The sequence below is a fragment of the Macaca thibetana genome, chromosome 3 (genome assembly GCF_024542745.1).
Source record: "Macaca thibetana thibetana isolate TM-01 chromosome 3, ASM2454274v1, whole genome shotgun sequence".
Classification (NCBI taxonomy): Eukaryota; Metazoa; Chordata; class Mammalia; order Primates; family Cercopithecidae; genus Macaca; species Macaca thibetana.
This window is the reverse complement of record NC_065580.1, coordinates 27,539,257-27,559,700: the sequence shown is the minus strand read 5'-3', so window position 1 is coordinate 27,559,700 and position 20,444 is coordinate 27,539,257. Positions and strand designations below refer to the sequence as shown.

The following is a 20,444-nucleotide window of genomic DNA, read 5'->3' as shown; positions in this document are numbered from 1 at the left end:
GCCAGGTGACTCTGGGACTATGGAAGGTCCACTTCCACAGTCTCTGTACCTGCCCCAGCACGGGCTCAGGGGGTTGAGCCTGCACACATTGCTTGGAAAACCCTCTCTGCAAACGGGTAAGCACATTGCCCGCGTGGACAGTGGCTGGAGGCTTGTCACCTGCTTCAGGGACTTCCTCGGGAGCTTCTCGCCTGCCTCTTTGCCTGGAATTAACGAATACACAATATAGCCCCACATTCCCTCCAACACGAAGGAAAGGTGTAATCAGATCCCAAGGGTCCCGCAGAAGCGTCGAGCCTCGCGGTGCTGTCTCCCTTTTCTTTCCCAAGCAAACCCACTTAGCACCGGCGCGCTCCTGTCTGCCCGGGCAGAATCCACTGCCCACTCCTCCCGAGTGGAGACTGGAGACGAATCCACGCTCGGGCCCTGCACCTGCCGCGTAGTGGAGTTTGGAGGGGGCGTGGATGGTGCAAGGTCAGGGCTTCATGTGTGACCCCGGCGGCGACAGGGCTGCTCCGGGTCAGACCACGCGGCGCGTCGGGCTTCCCTGCAACCTGGCCGGGTAGGGGGCACACGCGCACGGTGGGGCATCCGGCGGAGCCCGGGCCGGCCACTCACCATCCTGGGAGGCCAGCAGCGGCGACACCAGCAGCAGCAGCAGCGCCGAGAGCGCCAGCGCGCAGCGCATCGTGTCCTCGCCTCTGGGCCGGGAGCAGGTGGCTGCGGGGCCGGCGGAGGGTCCGCGCGTCCGGACGGTAGGAGAGTGGGCGCCGCTCGGGGAGGCCTGTGGGTGGCTCCGGCGACCGGGCTGTGGCCCGGGGCTCCCGGGTCGCGCTGCGCCGGCTCTTCCTCCCTGCTGCTGCCGCAGAGCGGGGCTGGGGCGCAGAGCCAGCAGCGGAGGAGCGGCGGCGGCGGCTGCGTCCTGGGCGGCGTCTGCGCGGCTGCGGCCCCACTGGCGGCTGCGGCTACTCCTGGCCCGTCCCGTCCGCGCCGGCCCCCGCCCCCGCCCCCGCCCCTCCCCCTCCCCCTCCCCCATGAGCCCGCCCACGGCGGCGGCGGCCGGGCAGGGCGGGGCCGGGGCTGGGCGGGCGCTGGGCAGTGAACAATGAGCAGAGGAGGAAACTCCGCCCTGAAGCGCGGCGGGCGGGAGGGCGGGCAGCCTCCGCGCCTTGGGGGGCTTTGAGTGTGTGCGCGCGGGCCGGGGCCGGGGGCTTCTGCGGGGCAGCTGGGCCCCGCCCACAGGTGTCCCCCCGAGTGCTTCTGAGTGGGCCTGGCGGGAACCCCCAGGACACAGCAGGGGCCCTCGCACTACGAGCAAATCCGGAGCGGGCGGACCTCCAGCCTTGCGTGGTAGCTGATAACCATTCGCGGCCTCCCGGGCTGCGGCGCGTTCTGCAGCGACCCCGGAGAAGCTCATCTCCTACCTGCCAAGTGCAATTCACCTGCCGGCGGGCCCCCATCCCGCACGACTTCTGAGCGGGTCCTTGCAGCTGGGTGTGCACCGGGCAAGCTGGACTAATTCACTGCTTCACCTCTCCAAGGCTAGGTTCTTTACCTGTGAAAGGGAGATGATGGTTAAAAAAACAACAGCAACAATTTCAGGGATGAATGTGTGCCAGGCTTTACGTATATTAATTCGTTTGCTCTTCATGACAACCATATTTTTAGCCTCATTTTGCAGACAGGGAAATTGAGTCAAAAAGAGATTAAGAAACTTCCTGAGGTCACATAACAGGTAAGTGACAAACCTGCCTCTGAAAGTAGTTTGGAGAAATACCGTTCCTGGAATATAGTAATTGCTCTGCAAGGAGTGGTTGTTACTTTTATTCCTGCTATATAAAGAACAGTTACAAAGATTTAGAACTTTTGGGTCAAAACAGACTTGGACTCAAAACCTAACTGTGCCAATCTGTTAATTGTAAAACCCTAGGCAAGTTATTCTCAGTACCTCATTTCTTTTCATCTGTAGAATAGGGATAATAACACCTACCTCAGGGGGTTACTGGGAGACTTAAATGTGATCCTACAAGATAATACTTAGCCTAGGGCCAGGAACACGAAAGTCTCAATGAATGAAGTAGCTCGCCCTCCACGTGAGGATCAGAGATATTTGCACATTGCGGATGGGAGTGAGTTTTGGAGAATTCCGTAAACTGAGTTTATCTGGCGAAAGAACAAAGAAGTTCGTCTCCCCTCCCCCGCTCCCTTCCTTTTTACCCCTGAAAGCTGCTTGGGAGACGCAGACCCCAGGACCGCCTGAGGAGGAGGCACATCAGCGCGGCCGCGAAGCGGAGGGGGCGAGGGGTGGTTAACCTTGGAACCGGGGTATGGCGTGAATTTGGCTCACGTGACTCCGGAGCTGCTAATCTGGAGTCTCTCTGCCAGATGGGGCTGGGTGGAGGGGTTTTCCCCAGGATCTAGCCGCGTCCCGGGGACAGGGTACTTCGTGAGCCCCTGAAGTCGGTTGTAAGCAGGCGATGCCTGCAGGGCAGTGCGTCCCTGGAGCCGCGAAGGAAGCTCTGGAGCCCTGGATGGGGTTCCGTGGCAGCCGGCCTCAAGCTTAGGGGAAGGGCTGACGGGGCTGTTTTCATCAGGAAGTTTCTGCAGGATCGTCTGGCCCCGTTTTCCACACCGCATGTGGGAAAGACAGAGGGTGTTCCCGATATGTGTGTGTGTGTGTGACTATCTTTGATGTTTTTTTAGTACTGTTCCCCTGACATCATGTCAATAAAAGGCCTGTTTCTCTTCTGAAACCAAGCAATATATACATATATTTTTTTTTAACTGGGATTTTTTTAAATGTGTATAGCACGCTGTCTGATTTAAACAGTGTTTTTGCACTCAATCATTCAATTTCTCTAAAAACTCAGAAGCAATCACGTTAACTTTATAAAGAGAGCGTATATTTTGAAGCTTAGGGCATTTTAAATGCACATGATTTGGGATTGGCGCCATTACAAGATCATGCAAAATTAAAATGAGAGCAGACATCTGGGCTTAGAGAAGACACAGAAAAGTGAGAATTGTGCTGAACTCTCCCCAGTATCCAACAGCCCCCCTCAACTTGTGTACAACGTGGCTTTCTGGAATGAAGCTGGCTGGGTTTTGAGGTCACTGGTGGCCAGTGAGATGAGCCACCCCAAGGTAATTGGCCTGTGCCTTTGGCCCCATTTAGCATTGTGCTCCAACTAGTGAGTTCGCCAGCCCAGAACACCTGAGCTTATATTTGAAACCCAAAGCACTTTATGGATGCTGTTTTTGAAGCTTTTCATCAGGAAGTTTGCAGGATCATTCCTTCTGAGGTTTGTTGCATTTTGGTTATTTTCCTGGGTTCAAGCGATTCTCCTGCCTCAGCCTCCTGAGTAGCTAGAATTACAGGCATCCACCACCATACCCTGCTAATTTTGTATTTTTAGTAGAGATGGGGTTTCTCCATGTTGGTCAGGCTGGTCTGGAACTCCCGACCTCGGGTGATCTGCCCTCCTCGGTCTCCCAGAGTGCTGGGATTCCTGGCGAGAACCACTGTGTCTGGCCTTCACATTTTTATCAATCAAATGGTTTTGCTGCCCCATGGGCGCAGAAGCCAATACTATGAAACACTAGCTTTTGAGAAAGTAGTGGCTTTGTTTGCAAAACTGGTCAGCAAAGAGACAGGAGTGAATTCAAATCTGTCTCCCCAGCCGGGCATGGTGACTCATGCCTTTAATCCCAGAACTTTGGGAGGCCGAAGTGGGCAGATCACCTGAGGTCAGGAGTTTGAGACCAGCCCAGCCAACATGGTGAAACCCCATCTCTACTAAAAATACAAAAAATAGCCAGGCTTGGTGGCATGCGTCTGTAATCCCAGCTACTTAGGAGGCTGAGGCTGGAGAATTGCTTGAACCTGGGAGGTGGAGGGTGCAGTGAGCTGAGATTGCACCACTGCACTGCAGCCTGGGCAAGAGAGCAAGACTGCATCTCAAAAATAAAAGAAAAAATGTCTCCCCGATTTGGGACCTGGGGTAAATTTATGGGATCCGAAGGCAAGGGAAAAGATTTAGGAATGTTGACCTGACAGAATCTGATTGGAGGGCTTTAAATTTGACCGTTTGGCCAGACGCGGTGGCTCACGCCTGTAATCCCAGCACCTTGGGAGGCCGAGGCGGGTGGATCATGAGGTCAGGAGATCAAGACCATCCTGGCGAACACGGTGAAACCCTGTCTCTACTAAAAATACAAAAAAAATTAGCCAGGCATGGTGTCAGGCACCTATAGTCCCAGCTACTCAGGAGGCTGAGGCAGGAGAATGGCGTGAACCCGGGAGGCGGAGCTTGCAGTAAGCCGAGATCGCGCCACTGCACTCCAGCCTGGGCGACAGAGCGAGACTCCATCTCTAAATAAATAAATAAATAAATAAATAAATAAATAAATAAATGTGACCATATACAGAAAGGTATGTTGAGGTGGACTTTTAGCCCCACATCTTCCAAGCCATTGTACCTCTGGCTTCTGAGAGAGTTCTGGCATTCGGGTTCCCATCAAGTCTCTTAGTCATTATAGTTCCAGGGGAGATTTCTATTGCTCATGCTGGGGGCAACATGACATTTTGTTATCAACAGAGTAAGCCCAGTTTGGGCTTGTCCTTCAGTTACAACATCATACATACAGATACAGATCTATAGATACAGATCTTGAATGCAAATATGAATGTCACCTGGAAGATATTACGCAGGAACCCATGGCACAAGGTTACACATTTTTCCATGGCCCCTGGCTGTCAATGTTAGGGGTCATAATTCTCTGCCCCAGGTGCAATTTGGTGATGTTGTTTACGTAAGTGCATCCCTAAGTACAGACTCAGTAAGTCCTCTTGACCCTCTTCCTAAGTAATATTGATCCCTAGACACAACATCTAGGGGTGAGACAGACTGTCCGCTACCACATCCCCCAGTAAAAGATGAGTGCACACATGTATCCATCCTGAAGCCACAACTCCTACTTGTAAGGAGCTAGGGATGCTCTTACCTGGGCTTTCTAATCACGGACCTCTGAGTTCCTTGTGGGTCGGAGCAGTGTTTACTTCATCTTGGAATCCAGTGCCCAGTATGGTGGTGTCTGACCCCAAGCAGGTGCATGATATTCAAAGGCTGCATGGATGAAGAAGTGTTTGGATTTTATCTCCAAGGTTGGGTTACCCCTGACTGCCAAGTTGTGTGGTTCTATGAATATCAGCTGGGACTCAAGTTGGGCAGCTCACCCCAAAGTCATGCCTCTATGTACTATTATTCAATAACATTTACTCTAACAGGCAGAGTGTGATAGGTTCTGTGCACTGGGCTGAGAATGCAACCCTGTACACAAACATGACTAACGTGTAGTAGGGGCTGTAACACCGGCATGGGTAGGCATGTGGGAAGTGGAGAGCAGGATGGCTCAGCCCCACCTGGGGAGGTCAAGGAAGGCTCCAGAGGAGGGAACTGGGTCTTGGAGGAGTTGTAGGACTTCACCAAGGGAAGAGTGAAAGGGAGGGCTTTTTGGGCAGATGGAACAAGATCTACAGGTATTTTGCCCTCAGCAGAGCATAGGATTTGTGGGGGTGATGGGAGATGAGGCTTGGGAGGTGGGTAAAGGTGAGATGCTTAGACAATGAAGAGTCACTACAGGGTTTCAGCTGGAAGGGGCAAGACCAGCTTTTCTTTTCCTTTTTTTTTTTTTTCTTTTTCCTGAGACAGAGTCTTGCTTTGTCAACCAGGCTGGAGTACAGTGGCGCGATCTCGGCTCACTGCGACCTCCACCTGCCAGGTTCAAGCAATTCTCCTGCCTCAGCCTCCTGAGTAATTGGGATTACCGGCCCATGCCACCATGCCCAGCTACTTTTTTTTTTTATTCTTAGTAGAGATGGGGTTTCACCATGTAGGCCAGGCTGGTCTCGAACTCCTGACCTCATGATCTGCCCGCCTTGGCCTCCCAAAGTGCTGGGATTACAGGCATGAGCCACTGCACCTGGCCTCAAGATCAGCTTTTCATGAAAGAAAGATCATTCTAGCTGCAGTGGACTTAGGAAGGGTGTGCTGATGTGAGGTGGGAGGTGAGCACAGCATTTGGGGAGGCTAGTGCAGCTGTCCCTAAAGGGCCTGCCCTCAGACAGTGGTGGTGGGAAAGAAGAGAAGGGCCTGATGCAAGAGGTATCTGAGGGTAGCATTGATATAGGACTCAGTGGCCCACTGGATGTGGACATGGTATGTGGGCTGGTGTGTGTGGTGTGTTGAGGGCAGAAAGACGTGGCAGGACTGCATGAATTATCTGAGTGACATGGTTGGAGGGAGAGCAAATGGAACAAACCATGATGGAGAATATAAGAAGAGAAGCAAATGTGGGAGAAGAAAATGATGGGTCCAATTTCAAGCAGGTCTGAAGACCCATGGCCATGTCTCAAAGTTATATCCAAGACAAGACTCAGGGGCTATGTCTAGAAGTTCTTTCCTTCCCCCCCACCCCCCAATAAATAGAGATGGGGTCTTGCTGTGTTACCCAGGCTGGTCTCAAACTCCTGGCCTCATGTGATACTCCCAGCTTGACCTCTCAAAGTGCTAGGATTCCAGATGTGAGCCACCACACCTGACCTAGAAGTTTTATCTGTGACAGTGAAGCTCAGACCTGAAGTCAGGACTGGAAATGGAGATCCAAGAACCATAACCAAGCAGATGGGGTTGTAGCCATGACTATAGATGATGGGCTAGGAATATTCTGCCGTGGAGAAGAGAAGAGGCTGAAGTCAGAGCCCTTCAAAAGATCAACATTAAGGCAGGGTGCGGTGGCTCACTCCTGTGATCCCAGCACTTTGGGAGGCCAAGGCGGGTGGATCACAAGGTCAGGAGATCGAGAACATCCTGGCTAACACGGTAAAACCCGTCTCTACTAAAAATTAAAAAAAAAAAACTAGCCGGACATGGTGGTGGGCGCCTGTAGTCCCAGCTACTCCAGAGGCTGAGGCAGGAGAATGGCGTGAACCCAGGAGGCGGAGCTTGTAGTGAGCCAAGATCCTGCCACTGCACTCCAGCCTGGGTGACAAAGCGAGACTCCATCTTCCAAAAAAAAAAAAAAAAAAAAAAAAAGAAGATCAACATTAAGGAATGGGCTTGGGAAGAGATGGAGAATGTGTTGCTGAATAGAAAGTCAACCAACAGAGAAGGAGGCCATAGAAACGGAGGGAGGAGAGTGTTTTAATGAGAAGGAGGTGGTCAAGAGTGTCACCTGCTCTAACGACTGAAATCTACCAGCTGAAGTTTACAATGAAAGGGTCCTTGGGGATCTTACCCAGGGTGATTTTAGTAAAGTGAAGTAACTGAGGGGAGAGAATGGAGATGAGGAAATGGAGGCAGCGAGCGTGAATGGGAAGGGAAGAAGGGAGAACATGAAGTCAAGGGAAAAGTTTGTGTGCATTGGTTCATTTAAAAATTGGAAATGTGGCCGGGCGTGGTGACTCATGCCTGTAATCCCAGCACTTTGGGAGCCTGAGGCAGGCGGATCGTTTGAGCCCAGGAGTTTGAGACCAGCCTGGCCAATATGGTGAAATGTCATCTCGGCACAAAATGTAAAAATTAGCCAGGTGTGGTGGCACATGCCTGTAGTCTCAGCTATTCAGGAGGCTGAGTGGGAGGATAGCATGAGCCTGGGAGACAGAGGTTGCAGTGAACCAAGATCACGCCACTTCCACCTGGGTTACAGAGTGAGACCCTGTCTCAAAAAATAAAATAAAATTTTAAAAATTGGAAATGTAGGCGGGCAGATCATGAGGTCAAGAGATCGAGACCATCCCGGCTAACATGGTGAAACCCCATCTCTACTAAAAATACAAAAAATTAGCTGGGCGTGGTGGCGGGCATCTGTAGTCTCAGCTGTCTGGGAGGCTGAGGCAGGAGAATGGCGTGAACCCGGGAGGCGGAGCTTGCAGTGAGCCAAGGTCGCGCCACTGCACTCCAGCCTGGGCGACAGGGAGAGACTCCGTCTCAAAAAAAAACAAAAAAGAAAAAGAAAATTGGAAATGTGTATATGACTGTGGGCCAACCAGAAGAAGATATTTGAAAGGGAGAAGTTACAAGAGATGGGATGAGAAGCAGAGATGGAAGGACTAATCTCAGGCCAAGGGAACCTCGCCACTGAAGGTATGGATGGAAACGCAGTTTGTCATGGTAGATAGGAATAGCCTTGCAATGAGTTAGAACTTCATCTTTGCTTTTTGACTTAGTAACTGTGTGATTTTGAGCTTTTACTTAACCTCTGTGAGCCCCAGTCTTCTCCTTTATGAAATAAATAACATCAGTTTTGCAGAATCTCTGCGAGAATTTGTGTGTGGGGGTGTGCACAATGCCTCGCTGGTGCACAATAAATACATTTAAAAAGCAAAACTTGCCAGGCGCGGTGGCTCACGCCTGTAATTCCAGCACTTTGGGAGGCTGAGACAGGCAGATCACGAGACCAGGAGATCGAGACCATCCTGACTAACCACTGAAACCCCGTCTCTACTAAAAAATACAAAAAATTAGCCAGGCGAGGTGGCAGGCACCTGTAGTCCCAGCTACTCAGGAGACTGAAGTAGAAGAATCACTTGAACCAGGGAGGCAGAGCTTGAAGTGAGCAGAGATCGCACCACTGCACTCCAGCCTGGGCGACAGAGCGAGACTCCGTCTCAAAAAAAGAGCAAAACTTTGTGTCCACAGCAGAGCTTCAATGCCCGTGTGGTTCCTGCTGCATTCACTCCAATGAGGAGCCTGCTCTTCAACAGATGTTTTTTCTTTTGGATGCCCTTCGCCGTGGGTTGGAAGAGCAGGTCATGCCCTGGCACAGCAGGTAGAGAGGGTTTTCCACGATGGCTGCATCCATTGCAGGCCAGAGCTGTGGGTTGCAAAACTGGGGTTGTCCCTCCTGCTCGGATGTAATGGAGTTACCTGAACGTGGGCCCTTGGGACCAGGCCTAGCATCTAAGAGAGAGTCGAAGGCTCAGCAGATGTTAGAGAGCTTGGCCCAATGTGGGAAGAAAGCAGAGTCCCAGAGAGTGGAGGTGAAGTCCTCACTCACTCAACTCATCAACAGCGCAGGTTCCAGAAGCAGCTTAGAACTCTAGCTCCTGTTCTAACAGCCCATTGCATGCATCTGTGTCCCACAGCTGTTGGTCTTACAACTCAAAAAGGCACAGGTCCCCTGGCAGGAGCAAAAGACAATGTGCCATGGAGATGGAACTGAGGGAGGGAGTTATGAGACAATTACTACTTACATTGAACTAAAAGAAGACCAAGGCATCAGCTTCGGCTCAGTCTTCGCCCTACACCCCAACCTGCTTTCCATTCTCACTCAGTCCCTGACCATCCCTCCCATTCCCCTGCCCAGTATAGTAAAAATAGTGTGCAGTTAGCTTCCTCCACCCTGGAGGCTGACCAGGACCAGAATCAGCACTTGGATAGTACTGCATGGAATTTTGCCCGTATTCTGGGCATGGTGCTAAACACTTTACATTCCTAACATGATTTAATCTTCATATATCTGGAAAGGCAAATATATTACCATGATCCCATTTTACAGATGAGCAGATGAAAACCTTATTTCCCTAGGATAACCCGAAGGTAGACATGTGTATTACTCTGTTCTCACATTTGCTAAAAGAAAAACTTCAGGCCAGGCACGGTGGCTCACGCCTGTAATCCCAGCACTTTGGGAGACTGAGATGGCCAGATCACTTGAATTCAGGAGTTCAAGAACAGCCTGGCCAATATGGTGAAGCACCATCTCTACTAAAAAATACAAAAATTAGCTGGGCGTGGTGGCAGGTGCCTGTAGTCCCAGCTACTCAGGAGGCTGAGGCAAGAGAATTGCTTGAACTCAGGAGATGGAGATTGCAGTGAGCCGAGATCGCACCGTTATACTCTAGCCTGGGTGACAGAGCGAGACTCCATCTCAAAAAAAAAAAAAAGTATATATATATATATATATATATATATATATATATATAAAGAAAGTATATAAGTATGTGTGTGTGTATATATATATAAAAAGAAAAACTTCAGCTGATTAAATTTAAAGGAGTTTAATTGATCAATGACCGATTTGCAAATTGGGCGGCCCCCAGAATCACAGCAGATTCACAGAGACTCTAGCAGAGTCACGTGGTGGAAGAAGATTTACAGACAAAAAAAGGGAAATGACATACAGAAATTGGAAGTGAGGTACAGAACAGCTGGATTGGTTACAGCTTGGTGTTTGCCTTATTTGAACACAGTTTGCACACTCAACAGTAGATGAATGGTTGAAGTATGGCCCCTGGGATTGGCCAAGACTTGGCTATTGTTACAGGCGCATACCCCTAAGTTAGGTTTTCAATGTTGTCTGCCTATTAAGCTAGGTTACAGTTCATCCACAAGGACTCAAATATAGTCCTTCTCAGGCCCTATTTAGTTTGCTTTAACACATTGCTATAAAGAAGTACCTGAGGCTGGATAATTTATAAAGAAACAGATTCAGCCTGGTGCAGTGGCTCATGCCTGTAAGCCTATAATCCCAGCACTTTGGGATGCTGAGGTGGGTGAATCACTGAGTTCAGGAGCCTCAGACCAGCCTGGCCAACCTGGCCAACATGGTGAAACCCCATCTCTACTAAAAATACAAAAACTTAGCTGGGTGTGGTGGCGTGTGCCTGTAATCCCAGCTACTCGAGAGGCTGAGGCAGGAGAATCGCTTGAACCCGGAGGCGGAGGTTACAGTGAGCTGAGATCGTGCCACTGAACTCCAGCCTGGGCAATGAAAGCAAAACTCCATCTCAAAAAAAGAAAGAAAGAAAGATTTATTTGGCTTACAATTCTGCAGGCTGTGCAGGAGCCTAGGGCCAACATCTGATCAGCTTCTGGGGAGGCCTCAGGAAACTTACAATCATGGTGGAAGGCAAAAGGAAAGCAAGTACATCACACAGTCAAAACCAGGAGCAAGACAGTGAGGGAGGAGGTGCTACACACTTTTAAATGACCAGATCTCACAAAAATTCACTCATTATTGCAAGGACAGCACCAAAAAGGATGGTACTAAGACATTCATGAGAAATCCACCCCCATGATCCATCAGCTCCCCCTAGGTCCAATCTCCAACATTGGAGGTTACATTTCTATATGAGATTTGGGATGAGATGATATCATTGTGTCTTTGTTATGTGGCCCTGCTGCCTGATGTTGACATGTATGCAGCTAATTTCCCTGATGAGCTGTGGCTGCTTGAGGACAGAGCTGTGTCTGGCTCTCCTTCACACCCTTGGCAGTGCCTGACTTTTGCATCCTCACCCGTCTCCTCTCCTACCTTCCCTTCACCTGCCACCAGAGAAGTGGCCTCAGAGTCAGATGGGATTTCATCCCGTACCTGACCAAACTCCCTAATTCTGGCCCCAACTAACCATTCCAACCTCTTCTCCCACTGCCTGGGAGAAAACTCTTTTTTTTTTTTTTTTTTTTTTTTTTTTTTGAGACAGAGTTTTGCTCTTGTTGCCCAGGCAACTATGGCGTGATCTCGGCTCACGGCAACTTCCACCTCCCAGGTTCAAGCGATTCTTCTGCCTCAGCCTCCTGAGTAGCTGGGATTACAGGCATGGGCCACCACAGCCGGCTAATTTTGTATTTTTAGTAAAGATAGGGTTTCTCCATGTTGGGTAGGCTGGTCTCGAACTCCTGACCTCAGGTGATCTGCCCGCCTTAGCCTCCCCAAGTGCTGGGATTACAGGAATGAGCCACTGGGCCCGGCAGATAAAACTCTTTAGATTCAACTATGACACTCACCTTCACTCTTCCCTTTTTTTTTTTTTTTTTTTTTTTTTTGAGATTGAGTCTCGCTCTATCACCCAGGCTGGAATGCAATGTCATAATCTTGGCTCACTGCAACCTCCATCTCCAGGGTTCAAGCCATTCTCCTGCTTCAGCCTCCCAAGTAGCTGGGATTACAGGCACCCGCAACCACGCCTGGCTAATTTTTTTATTTTTAGTAGAGACAAGGTTTCACCATGTTGGTCAGGCTGGTCTCGAACTCCTGACCTGATGTGGTCTGCCCGCCTCGGCCTCCCAAAGTGCTGGGATTACAGGGGTGAGCCACTGCACCCGGCCACGCTTTCACTCTTGAATGCTTTAGATGCTGCTCTTTGTGCTGGATTTAACCTGCTCCCACCTGCCAGTCATCTCCTAGCCTATTCTGACCTGAGCCCTGCCCCTCAGGCCAGAGAGAAACACTTCCTACTCTGGATTCCCTTTGCCTTGTACTGGTGCCTTCATTCACTGTCTGACTTTGTGCGCCTTTTGTTAGTTACTCAGACAGACCTTAAGTTCTTTCTTTGAGGGCAAGAACCTCACTGTATTTGTTTGTGTCCGTTTCATTCTCAGCACAGCACCTGGTCCAGGTTGAGGGCAGAGTAGTTGCAATATTGGCATTCAATAATAAGAACAATGTGAATACTATCTGGAGTCCACCAATCCTTACCGTGTGTGCTAGCGCTGAGCTACGTGTTTTACATGGATGGGCCCATTGGATCTTCACAACAACTCCACGAGATAGGTGCTGTTATTAATCTTGTTTTACTGATAAGGAATCAGAGGACTTTGTGGAAATTAAGTAACTTGACTAAAACCACACAGCTTAACAGTTGTGGAGTCGGGGTTCATACCCGGCAGCCTGACTCCCAAAACTACTATGATATTTAGAGGGTAAATAAACAGCTGCAAACGGATATTCATTATATTACAAGTTTGCCTTCTGTGTCCCATAAACATGGCGAAAAGATGAACTATCTGACCCTAGGAGCAATCTAAAATATATGATGCTGATGAAGCAGACTACTAGTGTTTTTTTGTTTTGTTTTTGAGAGGGAGGGTCTCAGTCTGTCACCCATGCTAGAGTGCAGTGATACAATCTTGGCTCACTGCAACGTCCACTCCTGGGTTCAAGCAATTCTCCTGCCTCAGTCTCCCAAGTAGCTGGGACTACAGGCGTGCACCACCATGCCCAGATAATTTTTGTATTTTTAGTAGAGACGGGATTTCACCATGTTGGCCAGGCTGGTCTCGAACACCTGACCTCAGGTGATCTGCCTGCCTCTGCCTCCCAAAGTCTTGGGATTACAGGGGTGAGCCATCACGCCCAGTCGACTACTAGTGTTTTTAAAAAATCAAGGAAATGATTGGTTCACCCACACAACCTCTTGTAATCACTTATCCAAAGTCATTTGTAAACTTTTCAAATCCACACCACCCTGGATCCCCAAAGGGGCCCACCCAACTTGAATAAGAATGGACATGTACTTAGCCTTACAGTTTCCAGTTACCGAGCCTTTATTATACAATACACAAGAGACCATGCCCTGCATTGAAGGCAAACATACACAGAACTTTCCATGTAATCACAGGATCCTGCTCAGCTCTGGGCTACTTCCTCCATCTGCACAAATCAGAATTGCCACCCCACCCCGGCGTTTTCACACTATTGTTCCCCACCTCTCCCTTTCACATGTGCAGGGGGCTTCCTAATTGTCTTGACTGGTTAGTAATTGTTACGGGATTCTATTCACCTTTCCTGGAAGTTTGATTCACAAATCAAGCCCAGATTTATGCAAGTCCATCATACTTTCTGCTCTTTGAGTACACACTCTGTTTTCAGGGCCTTAGGTTTCTGGGAAAAGTATGTAGCTCAGGTGTCCTTCTCTCAACTGTAAAATAGAGCAGCCCTGCCGGGACCCCAAGGGGTCAGGGCTGCAGACCCGCTAGAGCAAACAAGCAGCCCAGATACGAACAAATGACAGCAACACATGAGGCTGGGATTTAGCAGTGGAGGTTCCTATGATTTCATTAACCTCTAAAGCATTGTTCTTCCCCATGTCACCGGGGCACTTGATAACAGTTGCACATGCCAAGTGCACAGCTGGGGTTGTAAGATCTGCCTCTCTGTGGCAGGAAGACAGAGCCCACAGCTCCAAGAGGGCCAGCCCGGAGCAGAGGCGGCTGAGGGGCTGAAGAAAAAGCAGAGCCTCCCCTGCCCCGAACAATCACAAATGCTGTTTGCAGGCGCCATGTGGGAATTCCAGAATTCTCAAGTTGGAAAGAATCCTGACAAATAGCTTAGGGGCTTGAGTAAAATCGCGAATTTTGAGAATCCCAGAGCTTACAGAGCTCTTGCCTTCTCTTCCCTTATAGCACGAGTGGGTCATGCATTTCCAGATTCGGTTCTTTGTATGTGCAGGGTGCCCCATCCAGGACGCTCAGAGCTCCATGAGACCTCGGGCCATGTCTCTGTCTTCACACCTACACCTGAGGCCTAGCATGTGCCTGGCCTTAGTAGCTGCTCAATAAATACTGGATGAATAAATGAATCATCCTCCAAAGGTAATTTAAAAAGCAAAAAGTTATGTTTTTATGCTTTGTTTACCATCAACTGGCTTATGATATGAGGACACTCTTTTTTGTTTTTTTGTTTTTTTGTTTTTTTTTTGAGACGGAGTCTTGCTCTGTCTCCCAGGCTGGAGTGTGGTGGCACGATCTCAGCTCACTACAACCTCTGCCTCCCAAGTTAAAGCAATTATCCTGCCTCAGCCTCCCTAGTAGCTGGAATTACAGGCACCCACTACCATGCCCGACTGATTTTTGTACTTTTTAGTAAGACAGGGTTTCACTGTGTCGGCCAGGCTGGTCTCAAACTCCTGACCTCAAGTGATCCACCTGCCTCAGCCTTCCAAAGTGCTGGGATTACAGACGTGAGCCACCACGCCTGGCCCAATATCAGGAAACCCTGTAAGTGTTAGTTTCTTTATCTGCAAAGTGGGGAAAAGGATATCTGCCCTTACTACTTTTCAGAGAGGATTTGAAACTCTGCAGGCAAAAATTGCTGAAGAGCTTTGAAAACTAAACATTCCTTGTACCTATCATGTATTACTATGTTTATATTATTAGTTGTTTTATTACAGTCGCTCATGGACCTCACATAAGTGGATATCTAACGCTGACCAGGGCAACTCATTTAACTCCAGGGATGAACACCCCATTTTCTATCACAGGGTGCCTCAAGGTTATTCTATTTTTAAACCTTCAAATTATGGAAGGACAGTTTCTGAAGGCCGTTCTGTGATTTTTTTTTTTTTTCTTTTTGAGACAGGATCCTGCTCTGTCAACTAGGCTGGAGTGCAGTAGCGCAATCATAGCTCACTGCAGCCTCAGCCTCTCAGCCTGAAGCAGTCCTCCTGTCTCTGCCTCCCAAGTAGCTGAGACCACAGGCACACACCAGCATGCCCAGATATTTTTTGTAAAGACAGGGGTCTCACTTTGTCACCCAGGCTGGTCTTGAACAAAATGCTGGTATTACAGGTGTGTGAGCATCCACGCCAAGCCATGTGCTGTTTTTATTTCTTTTTCCTTTTTGTTTTTAGACTGAATCTTACTTTGTCACCTAGGCTGGAGTGCAGTAGTATGATCTCAGCTCACTGCAATCTCCGTCTCCCAGGTTCAAGAGATTCTTGTGCCTCAGCCTCCTGAGTACCTAGGATTACAGGCACCTGCCACCATGCCTGGCTAATTTTTGTATTTTTAGTAGAGATGGTGTTTCACCATGTTGGTCAGGCTGGTCTCGAACTCCTGACCTCAAGTGATCTGCCCACCTCGGCCTCCCAAAGTGCTGGGATTACAGGTGTGAGCCACTGCGGCCGATCATGTGCTGTTTTTTATGAACCCCTAGACATAGACACAGTGATGGATGAGGCAGGGTGCGAGGGTCAAGATCCCGTGGTTTGTTACTCTGTCCCAAGGTGGGAGTGAGTGTACCTAGTTTATTCTGAAGGGGGAGGTCCCCATCCTTTCCATAGGAACCATCAAGTGAGTGACTTTCTGCAGCGTCATCATCTTTTAGAAAGTGTCTAACAGTTGCTCTGTCAAGGAGTTCGGGTTCTTACATCCAAGTTATTTTATCTAGACTGCAAACTCACTAGGAAAAATAATTTGGACTTTTTAGAAGAAAGCCTGATCTAACATTTATTAACATGTCTCCCTGGGGACCTCCAGACCAAAGAGCACAGCTCCTACCCTTTTATCATCTGATGACTGAAGAATCTGCTTTTCTAGCAGCAACCACCTCTTACAGGAAGGATCAAAAGACTGCATTGTCTGTCCCACTGTTAAGTACTGCAGTTGCAGCCTGTTGCTTTGTCCACAGAAATAAAGCTCTGAGACTTCCCTGCTTCTGCCCAGTGCCCTGCAGGTTCCAGAGTCCCAGATCTCCACTCCACAGGCGCACCCCAAAGCCCAGCCTCCTCATTTTCCTCTAGTGACCCCTCAGCATTTTTCTCTCCACTTTTGAAACCAAAAATCCACCCAAGGCTTTACTTGGAAACTGTAACGCACTAAATATATAGAATGAGGCACCTCTGCGCCACAGACAGTTGTCGAACCTGGAACTACCTGAGCAGGTTTCTAACCTTGAATTCAGTCTTTGAAGATGTTTTCTTCTTCATATGTCAGGTAAGTCTAATGATCAATAGTGACTGTTTGCAGAACACTTACTTTGTGCTGGGCCCTATTTGAAGTGTGTTGCAAGCGTTATTTAATTTTCATGACAAACCTATGAGGAACAAACAATTGTCTTCCTATTTTACAGATAAGAAAACCGAGGCCTAGGCCAGGCATGGTGGCTCATGCCTGTAATCCCAGCACTTTGGGAGACTGAGACGGGAAGATCGCCTGAGGTCAGGAGTTCGAGACCAGCCTGGCCAACATGGTGAAACCCCATCTCTACTAAAAATACAAAACTAGATGGGTGTGGTGGTGGGTGCCTGTAATCCCAGCTACGTGGGAGGCTGAGACAGGAGACTCACTTGAATCCGGGAGGTGGAGGTTGCAGTGAGCCAAGACCGTGCCATTGCACTCCAGCCTGGGCAAGAAGAGCAAAACCCTGTCTCAAAAAATAAATAAATAAATAAAAGAAAGAAAAGAAAAGAAAGAAAACTGAGGCCTACTGGGTTAAATCACTTACCCAAAGTCATACAGGTAGTACGTGGCAGAGCTGGGCTTCAAAGCTAGGCGGTCAACTCTACCATAGCTATTTGAAAAACCACACCCTTCAAGTGAAAACCCCTTTCTCTCCAAGAATCCTTTTATTTTTTTTGAGATGGAGTTCCATTTGTTGCCCAGACTGGAGTGCAATGGCACGATCTTGGCTCACTGCAGCCTCCACCTCCCAGGTTCAAGCGATTCTCCTGCCTCAGCCTCCCGAGTAGCTGGGATTAGAGACATGCGCCACCACGCCTGGCTAATTTTGTATTTTTAGTAGAGATGAGATTTCACCTTGTTGGCCAAGTTGGTTTCGAACCCCTGACCTCAAGTGATCCACCCGCCTCGGCCTCCCAAAGTGCTAGGATTACAGGCATGAGCTACCACGCCTGACCGAATCCTCTTTTTTCCCTCCCACAGTTCAGCTCAAAAGAACCTCAGTCATGAAGCTTATTTTCTGAATTTCTCTTCCCTGGGGCATGTTTTTCATATCGTTTTTGGAGTTCTTGCCATGCTGTGATAATGGGAGCACCCAAGCCTGTCCTTTCCTGCCCCTTCTCTTGCGGCAGAGGGGGGATGTTGCCTCATGTTCATTGCTGGCTCCTGGCTCCTAGAAGAATCTCCACAAATGTTTGCTGCTTGAAATAAAGATGAACACTAAGATGGTGGATTCTGCCACAAGTGATTCTAGGGACCAGGATGAGCATCACACTTAGTTGGGATCCTGGAGGATACAGAATGAGCGAAAGGCATGATACTGGACTTTTAGGAGTTTGGGATCTAACTGGGAAGTTATATGTGCATGGCTTGAAGCATGCAGCTTAAGACTTAATGAAGCCACAGATCAGCAAAGGCAAAAAAAAAAAAGCCTATCTAGATAATGATTAGTGGCATGGATCAACGTAAAACACATTACATTGAGACCAGCCTGGGCAACATGGTGAAACCTTATCTCTACTAAAAATACAAAAATTAGCTAGGCGTGGTGGTGCACACCTGTAGTCCCACCTACTCAGGAGGCTGAGGTGGGAAGATCACTTGAGCCTAGGGTTGTTGAGGCTGCAATGAGCTGAGATTGCACCACTGCACTCCAGCCTGGGTGACAGAGTGAGATCCTGTCTCAAAAAAAAGAAGAAAAAAAAAAAGAAAAAAAGAGTTATCCAGGAAAGTTTGAACCATCGCCTAATTCTTCTCCATATATATATATATATTTTTTTTTTTTTTGAAGGAAATAGACGTTCAAAGTCACGCCTTTGATCTTAACATTGCTCTCAAAATGGCAACTGCTCATTCATACAGCAAAACGTTTTGAGCTCTAATTTTGTGCTAGACACGACACTGGGGCTTAAAAAGAAAAAGGAATGGGATGTGTCCCTTTCTGGAAGAATTCCTAGCAGGTTGGCCAGTTACCAACATTGGTCACTGTAGTGGCCATCTTTTTGAATGTTTTTTCAAAAGACTAAACACTGGAAATTTATTAGTTAATGTTCATGTTGCAGGGAGATACTTTCATTATATCTATTTTAGAAGAGAAGAAAGAATTTAAACTTACCAAGTGCTATGAATTGAATTTTGTCCCCCAGAAAAAAGATGTATGTTGAAGTCCTCACCCCCAGCACCTACCTCAGAATGCAGCCTATTTGGAAATAGTGTCATTGCAGATGTAGTTAAGACCAGGTCATATTGGAGTAAGGTAGACCCTTAATCCCACGTCACTGACGTCCTTATAAGAAGAGAAGGGCTAAGCGTGGTGGCTCACGCCTGTAATCCCAGTACTCTGGGAGGCCGAGGTGGGCGGATCACCTGAGGTCAGCAGTTCAAGACCAACCTGGCCAACATGGTGAAATCCCGTCTCTACTAAAATACAAAAATTATCCAGGCGTGGTGGTGCACGCCTGTAATCCCAGTTACTTGAGAGGCTGAGGTGGGAGAATTGCTTGAACCTGGGAGGCGGAGGTTGCAGTGAGCCGAGATCGTGCCACTGCACTCCAGCCTGGGCCACAGAGGGAGACTCTGTCTTAAAAAAAAAAAAAAGAAGAGAAGAGAAGATACAGAGAGGAAAATCCCACGTGGAGACTCAGAGAGAGGCACACAGAGAGAAGACAGCCACGTGAAGATGGAGGCAGAGACTGGGGTGACACACCTACAGCCTAGGGGCGCCTAGGATCACTGGCCATCACCAGGAACCAGGAGAGAGCTCTGGAACAGATTCTTTCCCAGAGCCCCAAGCCAGGATCAACATTGCCCATGCCCTGCACTCAAACTTCTAGCCTCCAGAACTGTGAGACAATCAACGTCCGCTGTGCTTTTTTGTTTGCTTGTTTATTTGTTGAGACAGGGCCTCACTCTGTCGCCCAGGCTGGAGTGCAGTAGTGTGATCCCAGCTCACTGCAGCCTTGACCTTCTGGGCTCAAGCCATCCTCCCACCTCAGCCTCCCATGGGGCTGGGACCATTAGGTGTGTGTCACTATGCCTGGCTAATTTATTTTTATTTTTTATAGAGATTTTATTTTTTATAGATCTCCTTATGTTGCCTGGGCTGATCCCCAACTCCTGGGCTCAAGCCATCCTCCTGTCTTGGCCTCCCAAAGTGCTGGGATTGCAGCGGGGAGCCACCGTACCCGGCCTTCTCATAATTTATATTCTCCCTGCGATCTCTCCACCTTCCACTCCAGCTCCTCGTGAGCAGAGACCACGTCTGGCTTGTCCCCAGAATTGAGGGCTGGATCTGGGACTTGGGAACGGATCTGTGCAATGAACTTTTCATCAACGAAAGCAATGTAAACAATGAAATGGATGCACCAGGGGGACCTATGAGTGAAGGGTTCACCAGAGGCCCCAAAGGTGGGCATTCACGCATGGAAGGGCAATTAGACGAAAGCATCTTGAGATGCCGAGGATGGCTGTGTATTGCAGGGCTCCAGTTTAAAACTAGGCTGTGTTTCCATCAGGGCTCAGGTCCATCAGAGGGATTCCTTTACCTGCATGGAGCCCTTTACCTGCATGGAGCTGCATGGAGAGTTCAAAAGCCTTTGGGCAGAGAATTTGTCCTAAGGAATGAGAGAGTCACACACCACTCAGGTTCTAGAACACTAGGCCAAGGACAGAGAGAAGATTCAACTCTTGAGGCCAGAAAGTGTCTATTTCCCAGGCTATCCTGTGGTCCAGCTCCCATAGCGAGAGGATTGAATCACAGAGGAAATAAAAACAAGACAAGACAAGATTTTATTCAAAATAAAATCACAGAGGAAATAAAAACAAGACACTGGGTGTGGTGGCTCATGCCTGTAATCCCAGCACTTTGGGAGGCCAAGGCGGGCAGATCATGAGGTCAGGAGATCCAGACCATCCTGACTAACATGGTGAAAGCCCGTCTCCACTAAAAATACAAAAAAATTAGCCAGGCGTGATGGTGGGCGC

General features: G+C 48.8%; 1 protein-coding gene across 2 annotated transcripts in view; it reads right to left on the bottom strand.

Annotated features, from left to right (window-relative positions):
• Positions 1-20,444, bottom strand: part of PODXL (podocalyxin like) — a 1,065,326-nt gene that overhangs the window by 51,653 nt on the left and 993,229 nt on the right. Inside the window, exon 2 of one of the 2 annotated variants that reach the window (XM_050782501.1) lies at positions 619-963. In XM_050782501.1, the coding sequence (XP_050638458.1) occupies positions 619-688 (70 nt within the window). In that variant the 5' untranslated portion in view covers positions 689-963. Of the gene's footprint in view, positions 1-618; positions 964-20,444 lie in introns of those variants that run through there. The other variant, XM_050782500.1, reaches the window with a different exon arrangement.